Here is an 18,877-nt window from a genome sequence, read left to right as displayed (position 1 = left end):
TTATATTTTGTTTTCACTTTCCAAGTACATAGCTTGTGCTATTGCATTTATCATATATTTTTCAGTTGTATTAAGTCAAGAAACCATTTCAGTACTGCATGTTCAAAGTTACTCTCAAAACCGCCTCCGTTTGAGGAGGGAATCTGGGCCACTGCTGAGTCGTTGCTCTAAGTCTTTAATAGTGTTACGGAGAATTTCAATTTCCTTGTTTTTTTCTTCCTGGAGATGCTGAAGTTTCTATAGAAATATAAATAAAATGTTTTGGTAATTAAAATTTGGAACTGAAATACAGCATAGGTGTACAGTGGAGTCGCATCTTACATGGGGGTTAGGTTCTAAAGTCAGCGCGTAAGGCGAAAATCGCGTATAGTCAAAAAGAGAGAGAGACGGAAGAATGAAAGAATAAAAAAGGGAGAAAGACGACTTCAATGTCATTATGCACAAACTGGAGTGCCTCAGGATGGCCAAGAGCATTGTCTATGATCAGCAACACTTTAAAGTCAAGTCCTTTCTCTTCAAGGTACCGCTTGACCTCTGGAATGAAACACTTGTGGAACCAATCCAGAAATACCGCTGCTGTCACCCAAGCCTTTTTATTTGATTGCCAGAACACAGGCAGGAGATTTTTGTTCTTGCCTTTTAAGGCACGGGGATTTGCAGCCCTCTAGAGCAAGCCTGGCTTTATTAAATGCCCAGCCGCATTGCCACAAAACAACACAGACACACGGTCTTTAACTGCTTTGAAGCCAGGGGCTTGTCTTTCTGATTTCGAAGTGTAAGTGCGGTTGGGCATTTTTTTCCCAGAAGAGCCCAGTCTCGTCAGCATTAAAAACTTGTTCAGGAAGAAAGCCCTTTTCTTCTGTGATTTTCTTTAATTGTTCGGGGTAGGCTTTTGCTGCCTCTTCATTGGCAGATGCAGCTTCACCAGTAGTCTGCACGTTTTTGAGGTTGAAGCGGTTCCTAAAACTGTTAAGCCAACCTTGGCTGGCTTTGAATTCCTTCTCATCAGAAGGCTGTCCCTCTTCGGTGGGAGGTTTGAACAGCGCATAGAGGCTAAGAGCCTTTTCTCGCAACGTGTTGCCATCGATAGGCACAGGTTTACGGTTCATGTCTTCCAGCCATAAGTTTAATGCCTTTTCAGTCTTCACTGAAGTCTTATCACGCACCTGGCTCATCACCTTAGGAGTTACTGGAGCACTTGATGCCACGGCTTGACAAATTTCTCTGTCTCGAATCTTGATGGCATGGATGCTAGATTCATTGCGGCCATATTTATGCGCCACGTTGGAGACCGACATACCGTCTCTCAATAAGTCCAACACAGCCAGTTTTTCCTCCAGCGTTGGAACAGATCGCTGTTTCTTTGGTTGAGTACCAGATGAAGTAGTTGGCTTGCGTTTAGGGGCAATGTTGTGCAAAAAAATACGTATCTTTAAACACTAGAATCACACTCAGCGCAGCGAGATGCTCACCGGACCGGCGGGCAGCGATCGACCCCTGAGCGCTCTCCCGTCTACTCCTGTACAGTACTCCACCGCCGTGAGTTATTGTTGTTTTTCTTTTTTTTTGCCGCGCGTGTATAGTTGAATTCACATAAGTTAAATGCGCGTATGATGCGACTCCACTGTATCAACACAACATGATGCTACTAATGAAAAATTATCCTAAGTACAATAATGAGAACATAATAATATGTATTTTACAAGGATAAGTCTCACAAAATCTTCTTTCTTTGACAGCCTAATGGCCTTAATCTAGAAAAGCATGTATACAATGCACAAGTTTAACTTTAAGCATACAAGTACTGCCATTGAAGTCAATAGGACTATTCCAGGTAAAGTTAAACATGTGCTTAAGTGCTTTGTTGGTACACGGCCAATCTTAAATCCCACAATCCTCACTTTACACTGGAATGAAAGCAATAGTAGATGTTTGATTGTGTATGGGTATTATTTAACAAAATATATTTAAATATCTTCAAAAAAATTCAAGCTTATTTGAAGGTTATGTGCAAATAGCAGTAAAATTAAGTCCCTGAAGCAAGGGATCATGCATATACTTAAAAAAAAATCCACCTGGTGCTATGTTTAAAATTTTCAGAGTTTATTATTATTATTACATACACTTTAAGATATATAATAATAATAGTAAATCCTCAACCCTATCCCCTGACCTCCATAAGCTGGCACCAGAATGGTTCTGTGGTAACCGTGACATCATCATACTGGAAAGAGCATAATCAATGAAAGCTGGAAGGCCATGGTGGGGCTGCATGTCGTGCATAGCTGCCAACATGTGACAGCTATATACAGGAATATTTAGGGCTCAATCCAACTCTACTGAAGTTAATAGAAAGAGTCAGCAGGCTTCAATAGGCTTTGGATCAGGCCCTTTGTTGGGGGATGCACACTGCAATCAAATCCACTGGTTGTTGCTTCCTCCTTCTGGACAGTTTTCCAGGATACTGGTGGTGTGATAGGCAAATTATGCCTCTCTTTAGAGCCTCCGCTGAACACACTGGGGTTGTATAGGAGTAACTGATGATAGAATCTGTCCCCTAGAATCTTTAGTGCTGGGGATGACACATGAGCTGGAAGGATCATAGCTTCACTTTCAGATACATAGAAAAATCATTGTTTTACTTGGTAAATGAGCAATATGGTTTGGAGCCATGGTGGCACAATAAACAAGGAGTGGCACATTACCATTTTTACAAAGTCACTTTTCAAAGCAAGCTGCACTTTAAAACCTTGCATATCATACAGAAATACCAGCTACGTACTCTATATAAACACATGGTAGCAACAGTATTTGCAACCCACAGACATTTTTAGGAAAAAGCTATTAAAACGCATACCCTTCTGTAGATATTTTGAGGCAAGACAGTGGTATCTGGATATGATTTTGTTGTTTTATTCTGAACTCTTGCTAATTTAGCATTGAACTGAAACAAAAGGAAAGGACAAAAATCCCTAATATTTACACTGACCCAACAGAAGAAAACATTTTCATAAAAATAGGCATAATTTCCACATGTTTTTGCACCATAATGTTGTACCTTAAAATTAAAATGGTCAGGGTGATCCAATTAGTTTTTTAAAATTAAAAATTAATACGATTACAAGTTGACAGTGTCCCTTTAAAAATATAGGCCCAGGCCCTTGATTCTGGTGGTTCAGAGGGGCCATAATATTAGTTTGCCAACCAGCTGAGGATTTTCCCCAACTGTAGGGAGTGTGTCTGGGCAAAAGAAGGCATTGCATACTCTTAATTAAACCAGCCCCAAGTTTGGGTCCTGAGGAGAGCTCATCCCAACCAGAGGTTCATGCCCTATTTTATTATTATTATTATTATTTTTTTTTTTTTAACATTTACAGCATTTGAAATCTTTGATTAGTTTTTCAGTAGCAGTGCGGTGGCTTTAAAACCTCAGCGGCTAAATAAAGCTCCAGTCCTGAAGCTTACAGTACCTATGCAGCGCTCCTCTGAAATCAGTGGGCTGCTGCCAGTGCATTGCTGGATCAGGGCCTCAAGCTCTCAACATTTTTAAGTAAAGACATCTTCCAAACATTACAGGAACTATAAACATTTGAAAAAATAAGCAAAAAACAAGAGCATTTTTTTTCATCCCTTTAGGTGCTCAAAAACATATAGGGCAAAATTTTCAAAGAGGGCATAACAGTTGTACTTAAAACAATTCTACCTTTCTCAAAAACAACATAATAGGTTATAAACATTTTCTGTACTGGCCAACTTTGGAGGCTTTATCCTCAGCTCAGATGAAGCTCATTGAGCTATGACAATTTACACCACCTGTGGATCTGCCTCTTTAAATTTTAAAACTGTGAGGATCCAAATTACATTAGTAAATGCTAATCTCAACCCTTTTCTTTACATAGACTCTTCTAAATCTATCCAAGGTGCGTGTCTATTTGGTCTTTAAACTTATGAAACCCTCTCTTCCCAGTAGTGCATACCTCGATCTGCAGTTTGATTATCTCATTCTGTTTCTCTTTATCTAGAGTTCTCAGCTGTCTGGTTAAGTCTAATATTGTCAGCTCTTTTTTCTCTAGCTTTTCTTTATGCTCTTCTTCTTTTAGTTCAACTAATAACAATAAAATAATAATATAAAATTGTAATTATCAAGCAAATTAATTTTATTAGCTGAGTAAACTTCAAAACCAGCAGAAGCTGTAATGTGACAAATTCATGAACCAACTAAAAACACAAATTGAAAAAAGGGGAACACTAACATATTAAAAATGTATTGTTCTTGGTTTGGAATGAAAAAATGGTTATTTTAAATGTCTAAAGCACTGGTTCCCAAACTTGTTCCACCGCTTGTGCAGGGAAAGCCGCTGTTGGGCCGGGCTGGTTTGTTTACCTGCCACGTCCGCAGGTTCGGCCGATTGCAGCTCCCAGTGGCCATGGTTCGCTGCTCCAGGCCAATGGGAGCCTGCTGGAAGCTGGCTGCCAGGGGCTTTCCCTGCACAAGTGGCGGAACAAGTTTGGGAACCACTGGTCTAATGGCTCCCCAAATAACTGATTATTTCAAAGCCACTATCATGATTTTGGCCTGTACTTCACTGTTCCAGACTCACAATCAGAGGTGCAATCTGGTCACCACACTGGAGGCCACAGCATGTGCTGAAAACATCAAAGCAATCCTTGGTAGCATTGGCTATGAATGCTGAAGCCACTGGGATTTTCTTTTAACTCCAAACCTAACCTCAATGATTTCTTAGCCTTTTTTCTTGGCAGTCTGGCTGCCAAATTGTCAGTCCAGGCCAGTTCTGCTCTTGCAAAACACATTGCTGCAGAAGCCCTCAGAGAGTTGGGGTAGCAGTGTCTTTGACTAGTGCTGAGACTGCCCCGTCCACTTTGGGAAAAGAGACAAAATCTGGTTTGCTACAGTTTGTGTTGTAGAATATTTTGGCACACCTGGACAATTTCATATACTTTGCTGATGTTCCCCATTCAGCCTTTATTACTTTTTGCAAAAAGATATAAAGGGGAATGTGTGGTTCAGATTTTGAACTGGTTAAATGATAATGATGAAGAACCAGATGCTTAAACAATGTATTCCCTTTATTATGGTTTTTCTTTCCCTGTATGAAAACTTTGAGCAGAGCCTGTAGTTCTGGGTCCTTCTGGTGATGTGTCAGTGGAACTGCTATCCCAAGAAGAACAGGGCAGTTTTCTTCAAAGTTTCTGAATTAATTTCTTGAACCTTTCCCCCTTTTATAATTTGATTTCTTAAGGGAGGTGGGGACTGGGGACCTGAGTCAGATGAGGAGTCCTGGGAACCTCTTCTGCTAGCAGGTATCTCTTTATCTTTGTCCTTTTGAGAGTGGATAACAAGCCTGTAAGCGGATACTGCAGCCTCTGGCTGGAGCTCACAAGATGGTGGCCTCTGAGGTAAAGGTGCTTTTTGTGCCAAATCCAAGAAATCCCTAGCCCAAGAGGAAATTTCTTTCTGAGGGGGAGACTGATTCCCTTCTTCTCCACTTCATGCAGAATTCCTGACTTCCCTGAGGCTAGGAGGAGACTGAATTGCCCAATGAACCAAGGGAGGGATGGTAAGACCTGAGCCATGGGACGGCATGCACCCAAAATGGTCTCACTGGCTGCTCCTGGCTCTGTCTGTGGTGGATTCAGACGACTGGCTCATGGTTTCCTATGCCGGGCCGCTGCCCTTTGATGTAACTGCTTCTGGTGGCTCAAGTGCTCTCTTCATTTTTCCACCACCCATTGAGACATTTGTGGTCTCTGACTGTCAGACTCCTCCCTCACTAGTGGGGAACTCCTGGGGAACTGGTTCAGGGGTTTGTGGGAGGCAGCCAAAGTGAAACCTTTCTGAGAAGATGAGGCGACTGGGTTGCACAAGGCACAACCCTCTTCTTCTGTACCCTCTGGCAGGGGCACAGCGCAGGAGAAACATAGCTTTGGTCTCCCTCCACCATCCTCCTACCTTATAACCTGAACAGTCAGGGCAGGGGGAGGCACTGTGCTAATTCCAGGCAGGTGACCACCCACCACCTTCAGGTTTTTTTTAAAAATTCTCTCTTGCAGCAAGTGCTGGATTCCCTGCCCTGCCCATAGCTACAGGAGACAAAGAGTAACTGAGGGGGTCCTCTCTGGAAGGTGGGGTGGGGGCTAGTACCTTGTCCCCAGTTCAATACTTTGATTCTGCCCCCTACAGCTACAGACAGGCATTGACCCACACTAAGCCCTGGTCTACACTAGGAGTTGAGGTCAAATTTAGCAGCATTAAATCAATTTAACCCTGCACCCGTCCACACGACGAAGTCCTTCTTTTTGACTTAAAGGGCTCTTAAAATCGATTTCTTTACGCCACCCCCGACAAGGGGATTAGCGCTGAAATCAGCCTTGCCGGGTCACATTTTGGGTACTGTGGATGCAATTAGATGGTACTGGCCTCCGGGAGCTATCCCAGAGTGCTCCATTGTGACCGCTCTGGACAGCACTCTCAACTCAGATGCACTTGCCAGGTAGACAGGAAAAAGCCCGCAAACTTTTGAATTTCATTTCCTGTTTGGCCAGCGTGGCAACGTGCAGGTGAGTGCAGAGCTCATCAGCAGAGGTGACCATGATGGAATCCCAGAATCTCAAAAGAGCTCCAGCATGGACCAAAAGGGAGGTACGGGATCTGATAGCATGGATTCCTCTCCCCACACAGCGATCAGAACTCCGTTCCAGTTTTTGAAATGCCAAAACATTTGTCAAAATCTCCCAGGGCATGAAGAACAGAGACCATAACAGGGACCCGAAGCAGTGCCGCGTGAAACTTAAGGAACTGAGGCAAGCCTACCAGAAAACCAGAGAGGCAAACGGCTGCTCCGGGTCAGAGCCCAAAACATGCCACTTCTATGATGAGCTGCATGCCATTTTAAGGGGTTCAGCCACCACTACCCCAACCGTGTTGTTTGACTCCTTCAATGGAGATGGAGGCAACATGGAAGCAGGTTTTGGGGACGAGGAAGATGATGATGATGAGGTTGTAGATAGCTCACAGCAAGCAAGCGGAGAAACCGGTTTTCCCGACAGCCAGGAACTGTTTCTCACCCTGGACCTGGAGCCAGTACCCCCTGAACCCACCCTAGGCTGCCTCCCAGCCCCGCCAGGCGGAGAAGGGACCTCTGGTGAGTGTACCTTTTTAAATAGTATACATGGTTTAAAAGCAAGCGTGTTTTTGCACTGGCGTTCGTGGCCAGTACAGCTACTGGAAAAGTCTGTTAACGTGTCTGGGGATGGAGCGGAAAGCCTCCAGGGACATCTCCATAAAGCTCTCCTGGATGTACTCCCAAAGCCTTTGCAAAAGGTTTCTGGGGAGGGCAGCCTTATTCCATCCACCATGGTAGGACAATTTACCACGCCAGGCCAGTAGCACATAGTCGGGAATCATTGCAGAACAAAGCATTGCAGTGTATGTTTGCTGGCATTCAAACAAGATCCGTTCTTTATCTCTCTGTGTTATCCTCAGGAGAGTGATATCATTCATGATCACCTGGTTGAAATAGGGTGCTTTTCTTAAGGGGACGTTCAGAGGTGCCCGTTCCTGCTGGGCTGTTTGCCTGTGGCTGAACAGAAATGTTCTCTGCCGTTAGCCACAGGGAGTGGGGAGGGGTGAGAGGCTAGCCACGCGGTGGGGGGAGGCAAAATGCGACCTTGTAACATTACATACATAGCACATGTGCTTTCGTTAAACAGCAAGGTTTACCGTGAAAGAGTGTACCCATTGTTCTATAAAATGTGTCTTTAAATACCACTGTCCCTTTCTTTTCCTCCACCAGCTGTATGTGTTTCAAGGATCACAGGATCGTCTCCTTCCCAGAGGCTAGCGAAGATTAGAAGGCGAAAAAAATGCACTCGTGATGAAATGTTCTCTGAGCTCATGCTGTCCTCCCACATTGACAGAGCACAGACGAATGCGTGGAGGCAGATAATGTCAGAGTGCAGGAAAGCACAAAATGACGGGGAGGAGAGGTGGCGGGCTGAAGAGAGTAAGTGGCAGGCTGAAGAGAGGGCTGAAGCTGAAAGATGGTGGCAGCATGATGAGAGGAGGCAGGATTCAGTGCTGAGGCTGCTGGAGGATCAAACTAATATGCTCCAGCGTATGGTTGAGCTGCAGAAAAGGCAGCTGGAGCACAGACTGCCGCTACAGCCCGTGTAACCAACAGCCCTCCTCCCCAAGTTCCATAGCCTCCTCACCCAGATGCCCAAGAACACAGTGGGGGGGCCTCCAATCACTTCACCCCAGAGGATTACCCAAGCAACAGAAGGCTGGCATTCAATAAGTTTTAAACTTTTAAAGTGCTGTGTGGACTTGTCCTTCCCTCCTCCACCACCTCTCCCGGTGATTCCCTCCTCCACCACCCCTCCCGGGCTACCTTGGCAGTTATCCCCCTAGTTGTGTGATGAATTAATAAGGAAAGCATGAATGTGAAGCAACAATGACTTTATTGCCTCTGACAGCGGTGATCGAAGGGAGGAAGGGAGGGTGGTTAACTTACAGGGAAGTAGAGTGAACCAAGTGGGTGGCGGGTTTCATAAAAGAGAAACAAACAGAACTTTCACACCGTAGCCTGGCCAGTCATGAAACTGGTTTTCAAAGCTTCTCTGATGTGCACCATGCCCTCCTGTGCTCTTCTAAGCGCCCTGGTGTCTGGCTGTGTGTAACCAGCAGCCAGGCGATTTGCCTCAACCTCCCACCCCACCATAAACGTCTCCCCCTTACTCTCACAGATATTGTGGATCGCACAGCAAGAAGTAATAACAGCGGGAATATTGGTTTCGCTGAGGTCTAACTGAGTCAGTAAACTGCGCCAGCGCGCTTTTAAACGTCCAAATGCACATTCTACCACCATTCTGCACTTGCTCAGCCTGTAGTTGAACAGCTCCTGACTACAGTCCAGGCTGCCTGTGTATGGCTTCATGAGCCATGGCATTAAGGGGTAGGCTGGGTCCCCAAGGATAACTATAGACATTTCAACATCCCCAACAGTTATTTTCTGGTCTGGGAATAAAATCCCTTCCTGCAGCTTTTGAAACAGACCAGAGTTCCTGAAGATACGAGTGTTATGTACCTTTCCCGGCCATCCCATGTTGATGTTGGTGAAACGTCCCTTGTGATCCACCAGTGCTTGCAGCATTATTGAAAAGTACCCCTTGCGGTTTATGTACTCACCGGCTTGGTGCTCCGGTGCCATGATAGGGATATGGGTTCCATCTATGGCCCCACCACAGTTAGGGAATCCCATTGCAGCAAAGCCATCCACAATGACCTGCACATTTCCCAGGGTCACTACCCTTGATATCAGCAGATCTTTGATTGCGTTGGCTACTTGTATCATAGCAGCCCGCACAGTAGATTTGCCCACTCCAAATTGATTCCCGACTGACCGGTAGCTGTCTGGCGTTGCAAGCTTCCACAAGGCTATTGCCACTCGCTTCTCAATTGTGAGGGCTGCTCTCATGTTGGAATTCTTGCACCTCAGGGCAGGGGAAAGCAAGTCACAAAGTTCCATAAAAGTGCCCTTACGCATGCGAAAGTTTCACAGCCACTGGGAATCGTCCCAGACCTGCAACACTATGCGGTCCCACCAGTCTGTGCTTGTTTCCCGGGCCCAGAATCGGCATTCCACCGCATGAACCTGCCTCATTAGCACCATGATGCCCACATTGCCAGGGCCCATGCTTTGAGAGAAGTCTGTGTCCATGTCCTCATCACTCACGTTACCGTGCTGATGTCGCCTACTCGCCCGGTATCGCTTTGCCAGGTTCTGGTGCTGCATATACTGCTGGATAATACGCATGGTGTTTAATGTGCTCCTAATTGCCAAAGTGATCTGAGCGGGCTCCATGCTTGCCATGGTATGGCGTCTGCACAGAAAAAAGGCGTGGAATGATTGTCTGCTATTGCTCTGACGGAGGGAGGGGCGACTGATGACATGGCATACAGGGTTGGCTTACAGGGAATTAAAATCAACAAAGGGGGTGGCCTTACAACAAGGAGAAACAAAAACAACTGTCACACAGAATGGCCCCCTCAAGGATTGAACTCAAAACCTTGGGTTTAGCAGGCCAATGCTCAACCCAATGCTCAGCCCACTGAGCTATCCCTCCCCCCGGTATTTCAGGCAGGAGTGAATCTCCCTGAAACTTTTCAAGGTGCCCCTGACAGACATCACCGAAACGATTGTCGGCTGTTGATTTCATGGAGGGAGGGAGGGAGAGCAAATGAATACAGAACAAATCTGGTGTATTTCTTGTTTTCATCCACTCCATCTATCTTTTACATCTTTGGCTGGCAGAAGATGGTGCAATAGGACTACTAACCATCCTCATCTCCTGCCTGTTCACCATAAGATGGTACAATAGGACTGCCGGCAGGACTAAAGAGAATGACCCGGTCGAGTCACTCCTATTTTAGTCCCTGTGCCCATGTCTGCCCAGGCGCTCCTGACTGACCTTACCAAGGCAGCCAGGAACACCTCAGACATGACAACGATGGTTATCAGGCCTATTGCACCGTCTGCTGCCACAAGACAATGGGTTGCTGCTGTGTAGCAATGCAGTACCGCATCTGCCAGCACCCAGGAGACGTATGGTGACAGTGAGCTGAGCTGGCTCCGTGCTTGCTGTGGTATGGTGTCTGCACAGGTAACTTAGGAAAAAAGGCGCGAAACGATGGTTTGCCATGGTTTTCACGGAGGGAGGAAGGGAGGGCCTGACAACATGTACCCAGAACCACCCGCAACAATGTTTTTGCCCCATTAGGCACTGGGATCTCAACCCAGAATTCCAATGGGCAGCGGAGACTGTGGGAACTGTGGGATAGCTACCCACAGTGCAACGCTCCAGAAGTCAATGCTAGCCTCGGTACTGTGGAAGCACTCTGCCGAGTTAATACACTTAATGCACTTAGAGCATTTTGTGTGGGGGGGACACACAATCGACTATATAAAAAAGATTTCTAAAAAACCGACTTCTATAAATTCGACCTAATTTCATAGTGTAGACATACCCTAAGAAGCTGTGAGCCTCGCCTTGAGAAAGGATAATAGTTACCATTGCTATATATCAGGGGTTGGCAACCTTTCAGAAGTGGTGTGCCGAGTCTTCATTTTTCACTCTAATTTAAGGTTTCATGTGCCAGCAATACATTTTAACATTTTTAGAAGGTCTCTTTCTATAGGTCTTTAATATATAAACTAAACTATTGTTGTATGTAAAGTAAGTAAGGTTTTTAAAATGTTTAAAAGAAGCTTCATTCTAAAATTAAATTAAAATGCAGAGCCCCCCGGACCGGTGGCCAGGACCCAGGCAGCGTGAGTGCCTCTGAAAATCAGCTTGTGTGCCACATTTAGCACACGTGCCATAGTTTGCCTACCGCTGCTATTTGTAAGCAGAGTCAGGATGAGCTCCACCCTGACATCTGGTGGTGAGTTGTGGCAAGCTGTGGAAAATAACTTCAGGGGCTGATCTCATTTGCATAGGCACACCCACCCAGTCTCGGATGAGCCCATAGCTGCCCAAATGGTCACTTTGGCTGCTGTGGGATCCCCAGTGTCTCTGTTATTGGGGCAGAAAGAATAAATTGTTATTATCCTGATTATGTGAATCAAGGACAGTGGAACTGTACTTGGCCTTTTGTTATGATTGAGGGACTCGCCATCAACTAAGTAGCACTTGCTAGGCAAGGGACATGGGTTCCAAAACTCAGTGAATTGACAAAGGCTGGGGACAGGTATTCATATCTTGTGGTATGGGCCCTATATGCCAGTTGCATCTTCTCTTCTCTCCACTGTAGAATATCAGAATTAATTTTGATTTTATTAGGAGTCTAGTTACAGGCTGCTGAGCTGAATTCACTTTGGGCTAATGGTGCACCAACACTGAGGCTCCCCTACTACAAGCTGAAATCACAAAAGAGCTAAAATTACTAAGAGCTGAAATCACTGATTGTTGTGTTAAGTGGGGGGGGCCTGAAGATATATTGCGGAGCAGTTCGTGGGACAACTGGAGCGGCTCATGGGACAGCGGGCAGAGCAGAGTGGCTGGTGGAGCGGAGCAGCTCACGGGACGGCTGGTAGAGCAAAGCGATTTATGGGATGGCTGGTAGAGCAGAGCAGAGCCCCATGGAGAGGGGGGCAATCGGCTTCCGATCACGTAAGGTGCCCCTTAGCTCTTCATCCCCACCCAGGTTGGGAGGTAAAACTCTGCAGATAAACTTTCGAACTCTGGGGCTGCACTGACTAGGGGCAGACTTTTGGGTTGTTGGACTTTTGGGACTTGAGTGACCCTTGGGTTGCTGGACTCAAGAATCAAAGGGAAAGGACATGGTCCAATTTGCTTGGGGTGGGTTTTTGCTCATGGGTTGTGTTATGAATCCTGTTGGAGGTGTTTCCCCAATATAATGGCACATTGTTTCTCTCTGTTATTAAAAGGCTTTTTGCTACACTCAGACTCTGTGCTTGTGAGAGGGGAAGTATTGCCTCTTAGAGGCACCCAGCGGGGGTGGTATATATTTGTCTCAGGTCGCTGGGTGGGGGCTTGAGCCGATTTTGCATTGTGTTATTGGAATGGAACCCCTAGATACTGAACCCAGCCTTTGTTGCTGCCAACTCTGATGGGCAGAAGGGTTACATGTATACACACAGAGTTCAATATTTTACAAGTAATACATTTCAAATTAAACAAATAAATATAATCTGATGTTAAGTGGAACTCACCCTTATCCCTTATTGTAGGCAGGAATATCTTTTCAGAGGGTCTTAGACATCTATAGAATCTTTGCTTTTAAATTATCTACAAAAAGGTCTCAAATAGGTATAAAATGTGCTACCTATAAGTTTCCTGAACAATATGAAACAGTGAAAAAGAGATACAGAACATATATAAACAGCTGGTGATTTTGACTTGGATATGTCATATCTCAGCATCATTAAAACTTAGTGCAGCATTCAGAAAACTTACATTTTCTGCTCATGTCACAATGAACCTTTGTTAATTCCATTTTGTATTCTTCCTCTTTGTTTTTAATTTCTGTCACAAGTTTGTCAATTTGATTCTTATATTCCTGTAAATTTAAACATGTGAGTATTTGAATTTAAAGTTAAGTGCCTTTAAAGGAAAGCACATATTTAAGTTCTTTGCTGGACTGAGCCAGAGTGCTCAGCACCTTACAAGACCTACCCTGGCTCTCCAAAACATCACCTCTTATCTGTACTGATCTGACCTTTAAACAGCTGCTCATCTGTTTTTATGTGCAAGATCAGCTTCAGAAGAGCAATAATAAGATAAATTAAAAGAATAATTCAGTTCAGCCACAGCCCTTTCAGGAATGATTCATAGATTCCAAAGTCAAAAGGGACCATTGTGATCACCTAGTCTGACCTGCCATATAACAGAGGCCATAGAATTTCCCCAAAGTTCAATACCATCCCCTGGGAACATGAAAACCTGTAAACCATTGCTTGAGATGCTCCAATCAAGGGAAATATAGATATATGCCCTATTGCTTTGAATACAGACTGCCCAGTCATTTCTCACCTGTTCATGAACCTTTAATTTCTCTTCCAAGAGACGGGTATTATTCTTCAGCCTTTCATTTTCATCTGTATAAATAAAATATTGCATCAGATGGAATTGATGAGATTTCATTTTTTCTGACAACAGTCAGAATAAGGAAATACTTTTGTATGTATTTTTATTATCCATCTGAACCTTAAAATAAAACTTCTTATTTAGTAGTAGATTCTGTTACCACACCCTTTTATTACATCTTTGTGGTTTCTAATACATTTTAAAACTTTTTTAAAAGCACACTTATTGTTTATTCATAGTATTTGTCTCAGTCTTATTAATTTGGAAGAACCTTATAATAATTGATTTAGTTGATCAGAATTTTAGATGCTAAAATCTTTGGATCAGGAATGAAGTCTTTACAGATGTTTGTACAGCACTTAGCACAGTGGGACCCCAGTACTGAGTGTGGCCTCTGGGGCGCTGCTGTATTAAAACATATAAAAATTAACTGTTAAAAGAACATTTTTAAGGTTGCAAAGTTAAGTACTCAACATTTAGGAAATACCAGAATTAAGGTTGTCCATGTAACCTTATTTTTGCCCCCTTGTACATATTCATTTACAAACATTAATTACACGTGCTCATCCTATTTTTGTGTCATTTAGTGCACAGACTGGACTGGACTGAGTGAACTGAAGCAACTGTTCAAGGTTTCTTTTTACCCGCATTATTCAATGTGTGGCCTCATTCTTTACTTACCAAACTCCATCCAAATCCTGCACTGAATACAGAATTATTAACTTCCTCACAGTTTTCCATCTCAAAACTCACAAAAATTAATGAATTTATCATCACAACACCCCTGTGAGGTAGAGAAGTATTATTATCCCAGTTTTACAGATGAAAAACTAAGGTGCAGAGAGGGCCCACTAACTTTGGGTGCCTTGAAGCATCCAGGACCTGATTTTTCAGAGGTGCTGAGCATCTGCAGTTCCCTCGAGTTCAGTTGCAATCATGAGTATGGCTAAGATTTTCTCATGGATATTTTTAGTAAAAGTCACAGACAGATCACAGGCAATAAAGAAAACTTCACGGAAGCCCGTGACACGTCCGTCACTTTTACTAAAAATATCCATGAGAAAATTGGGAGCTGCAGAGTCCCCAGCGACGGCTGGGCAGTTCCAGGGCCCCCCACCACCCATGGGGGCTCGGAGCTAAAGGGTCTCCCCGTCGGTGGCTCGGAGCTCCGGGGTCCCCCTGCTGCCAGCAGCCCAGAGCTCCTGAGAAGCCCTGTTGCCCACAGCTGGGAGCTCCCAGGTCCCCCCTGCTGACTGCAGTGGCTGGGAACTGCGGGGTCCCCCCTGCCACCTGTGGAGGCCGGGAGCTGTGGGGTCTCCTGGTGCCCGTGGTGGCTTGGACCTTCCGGGAGCCCCTGCTGCCCGTGGTGGCCGAGGGCTGCAGAGTATCCCTACCACACGTGGTGGCTAGGAGCTCTGCGGGGCCCCCACAGCTCCCGGCCACAGTGAGCAGCAGGGAGCATCTGCAGCTCCCAGCCACTGTAGGAAGGAAGTCATGGATTCCATGACTTCCACGACCTCCATGACAAAATTGTAGCCTTAATCATGAGTGCTCAGAATTTCTGAAAATCAGACTGTATATGTCTCAGGTTGGGTTTGCAGCAAATGAGGAACACACAATTAGTGGACATCTATGGAAACAGAAAGGAAAAGACTTGAACTAGAAAAAAAAATTGCAACCCACTTTTATGACAACATTGCTTTCGACATAGCACAAAATGAGTAGTATAAAGAAATGGTTGAAGCATTTCACCCTGAATGTATTCCTCCTGACAGATGTGAACTCACAGGTCTGCTACTGTATGCTGCAGGTGAAAAACTAGAAGAAATAGTAAATGGAGAACTAAAAGACTCAACATTGACATTAATACAGGAAGTTTGGTCAAATATGGGAAATGACCCAACAATGGTTTCAACCATCCATAAAGGGAAAAATGCATTCATATGTAACATTATTGTTTCTACTACATCTAAAATGAAAACTGCAGAATATTGTCCAAATTGCAGAGTATGCCATTCAAGAATACAAACAAAAGTATGACATGAAGCTCTTTGCCATTTGCTCAGACAACAAAATAAAATTAAAATAATGAAGGAACCTCTCAGATACAATTGTGCTAAACTTCTGAGGTATGAATGTTCAGCACAATATTTAAACCTTCTTGAGAAAGAAGTAACACCTAACACAATCCTAAAGCACAGTGCGGAAGTTCAGAAATTCTGCAACCATCGTCAACTTTGTGGGTGGTTGGTTGGTTGAAAAAGGGAAGATTACTACTGAGTTTCCCAATAACTGTTGTTGGAACTCTCAGTAATATTGTGTCTCTACACTTGCATCCAACTACTGTAAGTCTGTTGACATTTTATGAAACAGAAGAGGTTTTTGATCAAAATACAGCACACATTCTGCGGAACAAAGGATTCTACAAAGAAGGAATAAATTTGCAAAAACAATTGGAAATTTTGGAGAGAGTTGACAGATTAGAGGCTAAGGCAGAGGATCTCAAACTGGGGGTTATGACCCCTCAGGGGGTCATAAGGTTATTACATGGGGGGTCGCAAGCTGTCAGCCTCCACCCCAAACCTTGCTTTGTTTCCTGCATTTATAATGGTGTTAAATATAAACTAAAAACACTTTTTTTATATAAGGGAGGTCGCTCTCAGAGGCCTGCTATGTGAAGGGGTCACCAGTACAAAAGTTTGAGAACCACTGGGCAAAGAACACTATTATTACAGTCTCTGGAAATCTGGCTTCATTTGCTTAACAACAAAGAACGGGAACCACACAAAGGCAAAACTGAAAAATTCAGAACTTGTGCATGGTACCTTTCCATTTGAACAAATTTGTTCCAAACTTAGTAGCATAGGTGCTGAAAGAGCAAATTATTTTGGTAAAAGTATAGTAATGTTTAAGGACAGACACAAAAGAGTGATTGGCCTAACTACTTAGTTGGCTAGGGATTCAGTTATAGCATACTGGTGTTTTACTTATAGAAATGCAATCCTTGCATTTTGAATAGTATGTGTTCCTTTTTGTGTCTTAGGGATTGCTTCTGAAGTGAATCATATAGTGTAAGCGATTTATATTTCACCTCAGAAAACCTTGTTTTTTCCCCAATATTTTCAGTAGTATTTTTTAGGCTGGGGAAAAATCACAACTCAGATTGTCTATGCCCCGTATCATTGGATTTATGAACAAACCATTATTAAAAACCTAATACAGGCAAAGGATTTTCATGGAGTTTCAACAGGCAAGAGAAATAACAAACTGACTCTTCATACAGATGATACATGTTATTTTGCCAGAAATTCTAGACCCTATAATCACCTATTAATCAATTCAGCGATCTTCTAGGTCCACTTTATGAGTTCAAGCCTTATAATTGATATGGATTTAATAGTTCATTATGTTATTAAGCCTTATTTATTTCAGCAGTATTGAGTAAATCTTGTTGAATTAATCCCTTTTGATGGAATTAGTGAACACTTGCCAAGTTGAAAGGACTTCTAAACTTTATTTGGCAAAACAAACCTTATTAAAATGTCATGCCCTTCTAAGATGTTTCATTGCCTCTGGATGTTAACACTTATTTTTATGGATAAAGATGTTATAGTGGGAACTGTATGACAGTAGATTAGAAAAACCTGTTTGATAGCTAATTAACATGTCTTTTGCTTGGGGCAATCAGATCCTAGAGCCTTAGAGAACATTTTACAAAATAGGACTCTGGCCCTCAGTCTGCCTTTAATTAGACAGCAAATTTCTTAGCTAAGGATAGTGTCTTAATTCCTAGAAAGAATTTAGTGATAGCCACCAAGGCCTTGAGATTATATCCTTGTCAGTGAATCTCAGAAGATATCTGATTCTTATTTAAGGCTTCTACGATACCACCTCATTTGCTCCAACCCCTCAGACAGAGACAAACACCTACACGATCTCTATCAAGCGTTCTTACAACTACAATACCCACCTGCTGTAGTGAAGAAACAGATTGACAGAGCCAGAAGAGTACGCAGAAGTTACCTACTACAGGACAGGAACAACAAAGAAAATAACAGAACGCCACTAGCCATCACCTTCAGCCCCCAACTAAAACCTCTCCAACGTATCATCAAGGATCTACAACCTATCCTGAAGGACGATCCATCACTCTCACAGATCTTGAGAGACAGGCCAGTCCTTGCTTACAGACAGCCCCCCAACCTGAAGCAAATACTCACCAGCAACCACACACCAAAAACACTAACCCAGGAACCTATCCTTTCAGCAAAGCCCGTTGCCAACTGTGTCCACATATCTATTCAGGGGACACCATCATAGGGCCTAATCACATCAGCCCACACTATCAGAGGCTCGTTCACCTGCACATCTACCAATGTGATATATGCCATCATGTGCCAGCAATGCCCCTCTGCCATGTACATTGGCCAAACCGGACAATCTCTACGTAAAAGAATAAATGGACACAAATCAGACGTCAAGAATTATAACATTCAAAAACCAGTCGGAGAACACTTCAATCTCTCTGGTCACTCGATTAAAGACCTAAAAGTGGCAATATTACAACAAAAAAACCTTCAGAAACAGACTCCAACGAGAGACTGCTGAATTGGAATTAATTGCAAACTGGACACCATTAAGTTAGGCTTGAATAAAGACTGGGAGTGGATGTGTCATTACACAAAGTAAAACTATTTCCCCATGTTTATTTTCCCCCCATACTGTTCCTCACACGTTCTTGTCAACTGCGGGAAATGGCCCACCTTGATTATCACTACAAAAGGGTTTTTTTTTTCTTTTTTTTTTCTCCCCCTCTCTCCTGCTGGTAATAGCTCATTTTACCTGATCACTCCCGTTACAGTATGTATGGTAATACCCATTTTTCATGTTCTCTGTGTATATAAAATCCCCCTACTGTATTTTCCACTGCATGCACCCGATGAAGTGATCTGTAGCTCACGAAAGCTTATGCTCAAATAAATTTGTTAGTCTCTAAGGTGCCACAACTACTCCTTTTCTTTTTATTTAAGGCTGATTCTCATAGATACTATTGCCACTTTACACCAGTGTAAAGGAGCCATAAAGTGGGAGTAAATTATATATACACCCTTTTAAGGTCCTTTACACTGCTGGAGTGGTGTAAAGTGGCTTTGGAACAAATGAGAATCAGTACATTAGAGTCCTGGCTCATTTGTTAAAAAGAGGGCCAACCTACCTCCCAGACAGATGGTAAATGGGACAGTGAATC

The 18,877-nt window shown here is 43.7% G+C and overlaps 1 protein-coding gene across 1 annotated transcript in view; it reads right to left on the bottom strand.

Annotated features, from left to right (window-relative positions):
- Positions 1–18,877, bottom strand: part of CCDC152 (coiled-coil domain containing 152) — a 31,653-nt gene continuing 12,776 nt past the window's right edge. The window contains exons 4-8 of the mRNA XM_007052829.3: positions 13,576–13,640; positions 13,000–13,102; positions 3,978–4,105; positions 2,858–2,944; positions 1–237 (exon numbers count right to left, since the gene is read on the bottom strand). Coding sequence (XP_007052891.1) covers positions 115–237; positions 2,858–2,944; positions 3,978–4,105; positions 13,000–13,102; positions 13,576–13,640 — 506 coding nt within the window. The 3' untranslated portion in view covers positions 1–114. The remainder of the gene's footprint in view (positions 238–2,857; positions 2,945–3,977; positions 4,106–12,999; positions 13,103–13,575; positions 13,641–18,877) is intronic.

Source organism: Chelonia mydas, chromosome 5, assembly GCF_015237465.2.
Source record: "Chelonia mydas isolate rCheMyd1 chromosome 5, rCheMyd1.pri.v2, whole genome shotgun sequence".
Lineage (NCBI taxonomy): Eukaryota > Metazoa > Chordata > Testudines > Cheloniidae > Chelonia > Chelonia mydas.
Note: the sequence above shows the minus strand (reverse complement) of the source record. Positions and strands in the feature narration are given on the sequence as shown.